A 12,188-nucleotide genomic window follows, 5' to 3' on the forward strand; every position below is an offset into this window, starting at 1 on the left:
AAAAGAAATTAAACAAACAAACAAAACAAACAACAACAAAAAAAAGATTTTTACAGACGATTCAGTATTTCTCATTCAATTAATTCAGTTCTCACTTCGCGACAAGGCAAAAACACATAAAAACTCAAAATATCTATATTAAAAGTTAAAATGTAAATCTTAAACACTTATTTACTCAAATAAATTCCAGAATGGATTAAGCATAATTTAATTCGCAATAATAAAAGAAGGTGTTTTCTTTGTTGTTGCGAAGCTTAGTTTCTCTAGATTGGCAACAAATCCACTATTCTGCAAAGCTTCCAATGTAAACAAATATGGCCGCTATGTGAAAAATAATTAGTCTTAGCCGTACTTAAACAACTTTTAAATCGTTCACAATTCTACAAATATTTCATGCAGATTTACTAAAGACATAAAAACCTAAATCAGAAGATAAAAACAACATAATTCAATCATTTTTAAAGCAAAACATGCGCAAATTACAAACATATAAAAATAAAGAAACTGAGATCATCGAGCCGAGTAATAGAGTGGATATATATATATATACATATATTTATATACTTTTCGTATGGCCGATTGCAACCGAAATAGGAAGTTCACATCTACATGTTATAGCAGTCCTATATCCAAAATTGAAACTTTCTGAGGCTACTCATTTTTGAGTTATGCGAGATTACAAACATACATACGAACGTACGCCTAGACGCCACGAAATGTTCTCTTCAGAATTAATTTTAAAGCAGTTTTATAAATTTTTTGGAGGAAACGAGTCTTATATTCTGTTCTTACGTACAGATGTCACACAAAAACATCAATATGATGTTTATGATCGATATGATGAATATGATACTTGAAATTTTTCGCGATTATAATACTTCTTTTTTACTTAGTGCAAAGAAGTAAAAACTGCTAAAATGCCATAATTTTAAAAAAATGCGAAATGTTGCAAGCAAACGAAATTAATTTTGAAATGCTGTTTCAAATAGTGTTTAGAACTTTAATTTAAATTCAGAGTTTTTTGCAATGCAAAGTAACTAAAAGTTAATATACATGCATATCATTTCTGGGAAGCTCTATATTTGCTTTAGTTAAAAGTCCTGATTTTAGAGCTTTATAGCACTACTAATTTTTTTAATCACATACTTTATTTTTTTATTAATGTAATCTTTGTAAAATTTAATAAAAAAACTTTTCTTTTCTGATCACATTTTTTTCTGAAATTTTACTCTTTTGTTTTCAAATAAGTTTTCTTGATCCAAAAAGACTTTCTCGTTACGAGGTTTCCCAGTCGGCTTACTATAAGTACAGCTATGTATGTTTCATGTCATTTTAAAAACATTGACCACATCTAAGATTGATTGATTTTACTAACTATTTCTATTTTTTAAATATAAATGATAACCTTGCTGACTTTTAAATCATTGCTTATTTGAACACTTCTTAAACGGCTTTAAATCTAATTTACACCTGCTCTTTTACAGGTCTAATTGTAAGATCGTAAATATCCTTCATAGCTTTCAGTTACTATAAAAGACATTTCTAGAAGTACCTGAGTAATGACAACCTTGGAAAAATTAATTTTTGAAATAGATCACGAGTGCTGCCAAGAGATTCTCTGTAAAAAACGTAATATAAGGAAATAATGTGTGTATTATGAGTGAATTATGGGAGTCCTACCAGAAGCTGACACCCATGTGCGTTTAATAACAGTGGAACTTCTCCCCTTTACCAAACGTCTATTACTCCATATTCTATAGATTTAAGAAGTTAAGTATTCTGTTTACACTTAAAAATATTAAATGAAATTATGATTCAAATTAAACGTTTGGGAATGTTAAGGGCAGAGAACTTTAAAAAAATGTAGAGAAAAGTTTCAGATATGTGATGCACATAACAGAAAATTTAAACATAATAATTACGTAGAATCAGTAGGATTGTCGAGGTAGAAGACGTTGAAAAGGTGCAATTCCATATCCAGCATTCAAACTTAGAACCTTTTGATGCAAACCAAATGTACTTTCCAATTACACTACGAAGGCACGTGGTAAAAGAGGGAAAAAAATGCCTTGTTTTTTTTCCTCAGAGAAAAAAGTTTTCAGTTTCTAGAAGCATTTATTTAGTTGGAATATTGTCATCGATTGCTAACCTACTTCTTGATTAGCTTTCGAGTTCAATTTTCGTGTATACTCCGTCTGTCGATGATAGTGCAATGTGGTGAAGCGATATTTTCAAAATTCTATTTAGATTTTTTTTTATTTAATGATTAAACGGTTTTAGTACCTATCTTTGTATAATGAACAAGCTAAACGTGTTAGTATTTTACTGTTTGTACAATAGAATGGAGTGAGGAAAAATCTCACAAACTTATATGAAAACTGTTACTTAATTTCTAAATGTTTGCAAATCCATTTATTTTCATTATACTATTTGACATTTATGATTTTAAAATTTCAACATCTAAAAATGTGTCAGATATAAAGATTTGAAATTTTCACAGGTTACAGAACAAACCTTGTGGCTTCTTTTAAAAGAGTGATTTAAAAAAAATAGTAACTGACCTATTTTATACATTTAAAAAAAATGTGTAGATATCTGATGCAGTCGGGAGATAAAAGAGTTTTGAGTTTGCCATTTCGGCGCTCCTAATGACGAATTGGTGATATTCTTTGTTTTTTAGTCCAAAGGGGCTTTTGTACCTATGGGACTATTGTTTTCGTTTTGCGATTTTGCGTCGAATCACTCTGAATGTCCGTCTCACTTTTCAAAATGTTGCCACCAAATATTATCGCCCTATATTATATTCGAAGAAATTAAATGATGAAGAATCTGCATAAATGTATGTATGTATGTATGTTTCTCGCATTGTGATAAAACAACGGTACATAGAGCCATCAAATTTTGAATGACTCAATCCTATTGCGAATATGGGCATCTGGAAGCCCAAATTTAAAATTTGGATTTTCTTTTATTATGGATTTCATATTTTGTAAAACTTTAACGAATTTTTCATCAACAAACTCAAGGATTTCAAAGTGAGCAATGCAACGTTGTACAGAAAAAAAAAAACATTTTTATCTCCAGCGCGCGAGACTGTGTATCGGAAATTCTAAAGATATATTGCTGTTGAACTGAATTTTAAGTGCAAAGAACATGATATTTAATAAATAAAGATAACACACAAAACGTTAAAAAAAGTCCCTTAATTAAGGATAGGGTTAAAATATAAAACCTTTCAGGTCTCTTTTTTTTTTTTTTTTTTTTTTTTTTTTTCCCGTTTTAGCTTTAAGTTAAATTATCGCTGTAACATTGTTATTACTACTAGTTCCCGAAACTGTTACTACTACTAGTTCAAAACGATTTCTTCAATCTCTGAAAGGTGTTCAGTAATGTTTTATAATTCTTGTATAATTTACTGCTTGTGTTTTAATAATGACTAAGCATTTCTCGTTGATAACGTGTAGTTGAGATTGAAAAATAGAAAATAATCTGCAATTAAAAATGATTTTTATATAAAAGGGGTAGTTTAACTAATGTACTAAAAGGAGAGAAATAATGTATCATTATAGTTAATAGGAATAATAGATTAAATAATTCTATTCATAGAATTCTTTTTCAATTTTATATCCCGAATAATAACAGCAAGGGGCTCTTTAATAGTGAAATCTCTTAATAAAATTGCTCTGTTAAATGCATCAGCCATTATCTTTTTAAATTTTCTATTAATTTAATTTGATTAATTTAATTGTCAAATGTATAAGCCATTATCGTGTTAAATTTGTCATGGACGCCTCATGCTTTTATATTCGCAATATAAAATTGTAGATGAATTCTGTACATGGAACTATTTTATCGATTATTCCCATTAACTATATGATAATTAATTCCTCTCCTTTTAGTGTTTTAATTATTATATCTATTTTGAATACAAGCGTATTGAATGAAACCCTTTTTTAATCGTATTTTGCTTTATTTCCCCATCATTATAATACGTTTTCAGCACTTCACCGTAACGACTTACGAATTTCTCCTTGATGTAAATGCTTCTAGGTTTCCTGCAGATTTAATTTTGGAAACAAAAGATGAAGGCGAAAATACGTCTCTTCTAGGCATTTTCAATACTTTTAATGACTGTTACTCTTAATGTGCTTATTCGTGACAAATAATTCTTAGACATAGTTTTAAAATAGGTTTATCTCATAAAATGAACATGGCAGAAGAAGGTGATGATGATTTAACTATCGAAGTCGAAGTTGAGATGTCAGACCATCCTCTCACGGATCACAAAAAAGTGTTTAATCTGACATTTAAAGCAGAGGTAGGAAGATCCAAGATCGAAGTTCAGCAGCCTATGGAAGTCATAAGAGATGGTACAGAACGAGCAGACTTCGATGTTAAGGTTCTAGTTGATAATACAAAAGCATATCAAAGCGGGTAAGTAAAGGATCTAATGATTGTTGTATTCGATCGGTTTTAAACATATCTAAAATGCTTTCAGAGATAGTTGATCTTCTGCGTTAAGCGGTAAATCTCTAAACTGTCTTAAAAATGTATTTTAGTCATAAATGCTTAGACTAAAATACATTTTTAAGACATGATTAGAAATAAATGCGTCTTAACTTAAAACTGGTTGCCATTCATATATAGTGAATTTATACTTACGTTGTTCAGTATAACAGATTTAAGGTTCAGCCACTCAATTCTATATCTCTCGTTCTACTGGGTCGATTGACAAAATTCAACTTTCACTTTTCATGTCTCGAAAGCACGAGATTTACATATAGCGTACTTCTAACATAGGTATTTTGACACAAAATCGGAGTTTCTCGAAATAACATACCGAGTTTTTCCCATATTTCAATACTACGCTTCAAATTATGCCAAAGTGCCAAGCTCTGTAAAATCCCAAGATTAGTTTTTAAACAATTTTTTCAAAATTTTAGCTCTTCAGTGTTAGCTGAATTTGGTATACATTTATTAATTTTTCATTTTTATTAAACTTACTTGATTAACAACTCAAAACTTAGATTCAGTTCAAACAAAATTTACACTTTTTTCTGATTTATTTTTTAAATTTGCATATTTTAGTAATTTTCATAAAATTTTCGAAATTATTTTGGTTTATAACCTATAAAGTTGCTTGCATCACCTTAAGTTAGAAATATTTCAAAGTGTTTCTTCAGAGATTAGAGATTTTTATTCAAAATTTTCTAATGTATACGTGAATCTGAATTTTCTAGTATATACTGGAGCCTTTTGAAATTTAGCATTTTTGTTTTAAGCAATAATTACGCCAAACAAGGTTGCGATTTTCAATGAACTGCCACAGTTATATTTTACCTTAATTTCCTAATAAATGTTTAATCATATGGAACTTTTTCCTTCAATTTTATTGATGATACATAATCAATATTTACTGATACTATATGAAAAATGATTTTTTAATTTATAAAGAATATGAATCAAATTTCAATTTATAGATATATATTTATGTTAAAGTAAATTCTTATCTTCGCCATGTTATTGCCTGCTGTTTTTACTTCAAGTTCATTTAAATCAAATTTTCTAAAACTCAGAAAATTTTAATAGTAAAATTTTAAAGTGTAATTGATTAATTAAAAAGATTCAGTTTCTTAAAATACAAAAATGAAGTGACAAAAGTATACTAACTCAAAGAATTTTAGCATTTTATGAACCAGAATTATATCGATTAATGATCAGGGAATTAAACTTGTTTTATTATGTAATCAATTTAGGAGCTTCATTGTATGATTAAAATAAAATTTAAAATAAAAAGTAAATTAATCCCGCTATCTCAAAACGTTACATGTGGAAGAATCCGTAACAGTAGATATTCCCGAAATAGGTAACTCTTTTCACACTGGTGTCGGTTCCTGAATTAATACTCTCGAATGAATGTCAAAATTTTAATATAGATTAAAGCATTACATGCAACAAAAGTAAAAAATCTTAATGTACTTTTATGGCTCACATGCGTATGGAATCTTCGTAAATACGTAAATTAACAATATTAAATAATTAATAAAATATGCAGTATTTAAGGAATCCAGTTAAGCAATCATGCAATCCAATCCATCAATTAAACATTAATCTTTATTCAAAAATCTGACTCTGTTTTGATTTTAAATTAAATTAAATTATGCAGAAGTTATGGTTATCTCTTCTTTTCCAAAATCTCTTTGCATTATCATACGTTAGGTTATTTGATTATGACAAAAGACACAAGAGATATCAGCCTAATGAGAGGAATGCTTTCATGGATTACTTTCTAAGGGAAACGTGTTCACATTCGCATTACACATGAAGAATATATGAAAATACAGTCAGTACGTTGGCCTAAGTAAGAACTTGGAACAAATTATTAGTATTCAGTGGTCTTGATGGAATTATGAGTATCTAATGGTAGGGAACTATGAGTATCCAGTTTCCCGCTTAAATTAGAAGCCAGGATATTGGGCCCTAACTTATAATTCTATTTTGAAATGTTTAAAATATATTAAAATAATACAAAGTTTTGTTAAGGCGTTATTTTCTAAACTACCAAGCCATAGTGGAAATGAAAGTTTAGTTGTATTTGCTATCTTTCTATTCCTTTAGTGTTCTTAGAAACCTCATCTAAAGATAATTTCCCTGGGTTCTGAGAAGATTAGTTTAGTGACATTAATTTTATTTTACAATGTGAGGTGTCAAAAGAATTCTGAAATTTTTAATGCTTGGTTTAGTTGAATTGAGAATTAAGCACACGATCGCACTGTTCAGTCGGAAACCATTAGTCCAAATGCGTTGTATTGCATAATCATGTATCTTCCCACCCGTCAATAGCAACTTCGTAGAGCTGTATCTTGCCAAAAATAAGTTTCTGTGGTAAATCCTCCCTCATGTTCTCCAGATCTTGCAATTATTTTCGCTCCTCAAAACTAAGTTCCTCTTGCAGGAAAGTTCAGTTTGCTTTTTACACTAAAAGCGAAAATTCTATGCACTATATACTTATTTCATATAGAGTTTCAAATTAAGCATTTGACAAAATAAACTAAGCTTTAAGAGTTTGACAGTTTGGTCAAACTTAATTGGATGGAATTTGTTGAAGATTTAAGAATTTATCCTAGGACGTTGGGATGTTGGGAGGCCCCAACTTGTCAGCAACAGTAGTAGTGACTGCTATGAACTGGAAATTACACAGACTCTTAAGAAGGGTTTAACTCCCTTTTTATTTCACTTTAGAAATCACAGTTGCGTTCACACCGGGGGGTTAAACAAAAATAGAAAAGTACAACTAAAAATAAATGACAGGATGCATAACTAACGAAGTCACTATCTACGAAGCTCTATAATTGTAACTATCTTAACCACGCTCTAAGATACAGTTGAGATTCAGTAAACTTTCTGATTAAGAATTTGAAAGATTCAACGAACTGTCGAAGGCACACAGGCCGAAACGCGCGGTTCTTAAACTTTCTACCAAGCAACCTTCACGCTCGTGATTCAAGAAGCACACCTACAATCTCGTTTCCCTTCTATTTAAACTCAATTACTTCTGCTAAAATTTGAATACTCTGCGCGTTCTACTACGATTTACATACTCTGGCACTGGCAATTCCAGGGGAAAGTAAAGGCTTGACAGGAAAGATAGCTTAAAATAAATGTTAGTTAAAATAAATATAAACCCTACATTTGCCGCTGCCAGAATTTGGTAAACTTGGAAGCAGGTCCTAGAAACGACCTGTTGAAAAAGTTTCCACATTCTGATCTAAAACTCAAGAGCCCCGTTTACATAAAACAAACTGTTTTCTCAAAAAATTAGGATCATTTCTCTAGATACATAAAATTACCATCTCTTCTTACAGGATCCTTTCTGGTCTTCAGCAATCAATCTTTTCTCTTCCTTCCAGCATCTGGAAGGAACAAGTATCAGTATCTTCTAAATACATTATGATTTACACTTTCTTAACACTGGATAAAGTTTTCGTTTTCGATCCTTTTATTTTCCTTAATTAACTGCTTAATTCACATTCATTCAAGTATTCAAACATGAATTTAACTTTACCCTGGTTCTCCACCATGTGTGGTGTCAAACGGGAATATTCGTGTTTTTGTATTACAACACTTCCCCTAACCACAATGATTTGTTAGAATTCCAACAACCAAATCTGATACACCTTAATCCGACATACTGAAACTCGATGAGCTATGTTTAACATTCTTAAAATTCAAGTGTAGGTGGAGAACCCTACAAAACACATTCATTCTAATTCCCCCTCATTGATCTTTAGACATGCAGGCTTTGGGTCTAAAGCATGATTTTATCTACAGTTTAATACTTAAATTTGAATTCATTTCTTTCGAGTATTTACTTTTAGCATCTAAAATTTTATGCGTCTAGACCAAATTCTACTTTTACATAACTTTCAAGTATTTACGTATATTTACAAAATTCTAATACATATGATTTTTACAATTTACCATAAAATGAATAAGATAAAAATAAAATTTTACATCACGCTTTGTTCGCCAAGCTGGCGGCACTGAAACTAAATTTTTCATTAATACAAGAATACGAAGTTATTTTACTTTCGGCCAAATTTTGGCTTTAACATAACAGAATTAGTCTTTCGACGCTCGTTGTTGATTTTTCCGCTAAATCCTATGTGATATATCTGACTTCGAATCTAAAATTTTCTGAAGAACAAAAAACCTTGTCTAAAACTTAAAGGTTTATTTAAGTGGAACTTCAACAATGATGAAAACTTAACATCATAAACGAAAACTTTACATGTTAGGTGGAAATATTCAAAATGCTTTAAACTAACAGCTATGCCGGCACGGTGAAGAACACTTTCTTTTAAAAGACAAAATCCATCTAGCCCTTTCGGCATATATCTCCATTCGCTGGATTCAGACTTCCGCTCCTACCTGTTTTGGACTTAAACGGCCGGACTGAGCTGGAACAGGACTGGATCCGGAACAAGACGGGAACCGGAACAGGACGGGAACCGGAACAAGACGGGAACCAGAACAGGACTGGAACCGGAACAAGACGGGAACCGGAATCCATCATCCCCTGGCTTCTCCCCCGGGCAGGTCTATTCTGGCTCGAACTAAAATGAACTGCGGTGCCTCTAAGTAAAGCAACTCCTTTTATTGACGGCTGTTGCCGTTACTACAGGCGATTATGCAAATATTTAACATCCTTCCACCTAAGGAGGAAAAAAAAGTGAACTTTCACAACAAAGTAAAACAATGCTAAAAGCCTTAATATGCCAGTCTGTCTGGCGGAGTTACAGTTCTACCAGATCGTGTTACAGGTCTTACAGATTTATCATCTACGTTGAGTTTAAGTTCAGACAACGAATCTTGTTTTTCATTCTGCAGCTTCACGGGTACATCATTTTGCATTACCTCTAAAGGATACAGAGTTCGAACCGCTCTAAGCAAAATTCCATTTCGGGTCTTTACTCTTGCAAGCCGATTTATTCCATCAGGTCCTGGAAGTAGTTCTGTGACACGACCAAGTTGCCAAAAAAGTCTTTTGTCACTACTACCGATCAAAACAATATCATCTAATTTAATAGTAACTTTCCTTTCAGCTCTTTTATGCGAAACCTTGAGAATTCCCAAATATTCTTTACGAAATCTATTTTTAAATGCTTCTCGTACAGTTTGAATATACTGAAATCTTTTTTGTAAATTACTTGATTTAATACCGAATTTTATATCCCGCAAACTACTAGTTCTAATTTCTTTTAAAAAGTCGGCAGGAGTTAAAGCTTTAAATTCAGGATCGGAAGGAATTACTGTCAACGGTCGGTCATTAAGAATCGCTTCACAGTCACACAGTATCGTGTACATTTCTTCATAATTTAAACAAGCATGTTTAAGAACTTTTTTAAGGACTTGCTTCATCATTCCGATCAGACGTTCCCACCAACCACCCCACCATGGAGCACCAGGGGGAATAAATTTCCATGTTTTTCGCTCATTGGCTGCCTGCCGATTAATTTGTTCAAAATCTATTAATTTGAATGCATTTGAAGCTCCTACAAAATTAGTTCCATTATCACTGTACACAGTTGTGGGTTTACCTCTTCGCGACACGAACCGATGAAAAGCCTGAAGAAACACTTCTGTAGATAGAGAAGTCAGCAACTCCAAATGGACCGCTCTATAAACGGCGCATGTAAAAACACAAATCCATGCCTTTTCTTTGTTTCTCAACAATAAAAGACCACAAAGGTCTATACCCGTTACTTGAAATACTGCTGAATCATTTACTCGCTCTATTGGCGGTGGGGCTGATATGTGGTCAACAGGTACAGCAGAATATCTCTTGCAAGTAATGCATTTACTCAAAACAGAACGCACAGTTCTTCTGCCAGATAACAACCAAAACCTTTCCCTTAAGGTATTCAGTATATATTGTACACCTGCGTGTCCTTTCTTTTTATGTTCTTCCATAATTAAATTCCTATTTAATGGATGTTCTCCTGGTAATATTATAGGTGTTCTAAACTCTAACGTGTCATCTCTTCGAAACGCACCAGTTTTAATTCTTAGAATTCCCGCATCATAAAATGGACTAAGAGTTCGTAAGCGTGCGTCTTTTATATCCTGAAAAGATTCCGACTGAATCAAGCGAATAACAACCTTTTCTGCAAAATCAATTTCATCAACAGTGAGTTCTCCTTTCCTTTTTTTCATATTTCTGCAATTAAAGAAAAATCGTTGAATCCAACCAACAACTCTAACTGTTTTTCGATAGCTAGAAAATCGCTCACTCAAATTAAACCTTTCAGTAGACACTAGAGATGAAACCACTGCCTTTTTTTTCTCCCTGGCTATTTCCGCTTCATCAGTTATAAATTCGGCACTCGGCCAATTTTCTTCGGATTTTAAAAACCAGCTCGGACCCTCCCACCGTTTTGACCGGGAGAGTTGGCGAACTGAACACCCTCTACTTGGAAGATCTGCAGGGTTAAGGTGACCAGGTATATGCCTCCAATCCCCCACACGTGTCAAAAGCCCTATTTCCTGTACTCTATTTTGTACAAATGTCCCCCATACTTCTTCCCTTTTTATCCATGCAAGGACAGTAGTTGAATCTGTCCAGAAAAATGTACTTCTGGCCTCAAAGTCTTTTAGAACGTCTGCAGCAAGACGAGATGCAATAGTTGCTGCTAACAATTCTAATCTTATAATAGTCGTTTCCTTTTTACCACAAGGGGAAACTCTAGACCTAGCCTGAAGCAACTGGACTTTAACTGATTCAGGTTCTTCTACACGAATGAAAACTACTGCCGCATACGCTGCTTGACTTGCGTCACAGAAAACATGTATTGAACACTGTTTTGGCTGATATCGTATCCACCTTGGAATTTTAATGTTTTTCAAAAGAGAAATGTCTTTTACCCATTTCAAAAATTTACTTTGGTACTTTTCCGTTTCGCCGGCGCAAATCTCGCCAAGCAGACGTTGTTGGCGACAACATACAGTATACACATAAAAAATAGTTATTCTAAGAATTTTTTTTTTATTTTGAAGGCATAAACATTTTAATATGGTTTAAAATTTTGTAAAAAGCCAATAAATAAAGACAATAAATTTGTAAAGACATTAATTTAAGAATTTACTATGATTTCATGGTTCAAAATCCTGATTCACCGGTTCGTATCACGTGACCCCAAGTGATCTCATCTCACGTAAACTACGCTACTAAAATCTAATTCTCTCAGTAATTATCTACATTAATTTCAAGTTAAATCTTAATTTGGAATACAAGTTTAAATGCAAGAATTATTTCAATTCGTACGAATAGCTTACTCAGAAATTATGTAAAACCGCAGTGCTTTACTTCGCTAGTGCATTCTCATTAGAATTGATGAATTTAACACTTGATTTCGCCTTCGGATGAGCGGTGTAATTGCGTTCTAATTGACTTAATTACCGTGAATTGTCTTAGGGGATAAAATTTAAATATCATGTAAAAATTCTATATTATTGTATGCCAGTATTGAAAGAAACAATCTGATAAGAAATGGCTTCAACTTGTTTTGAAACTGAGGCGTAAAAGGTTACCAGCGAAGATATTCCGTCTGGCATCAGTTAAACCATTATTGGCGACTTTATCGTTTGCGCCGGCAAAACGGAAAAGTACCTTTACTTTTAATTTCTGT

At 32.3% G+C, this 12,188-nt stretch overlaps 1 protein-coding gene across 1 annotated transcript in view; it reads left to right on the forward strand.

Moving 5' to 3' along the window:
• Positions 1–12,188, forward strand: part of LOC118201522 (uncharacterized) — a 236,963-nt gene that overhangs the window by 164,366 nt on the left and 60,409 nt on the right. The window contains exon 21 of the mRNA XM_085825294.1: positions 4,191–4,434. Within this exon, the coding sequence (XP_085681420.1) occupies positions 4,191–4,434 (244 nt within the window). The remainder of the gene's footprint in view (positions 1–4,190; positions 4,435–12,188) is intronic.

The sequence above is a fragment of the Stegodyphus dumicola genome, chromosome 10, assembly GCF_044657685.1.
Source record: "Stegodyphus dumicola isolate Sdum_Otavi_A_Nest chromosome 10, ASM4465768v1".
NCBI classification, from domain to species: domain Eukaryota; kingdom Metazoa; phylum Arthropoda; class Arachnida; order Araneae; family Eresidae; genus Stegodyphus; species Stegodyphus dumicola.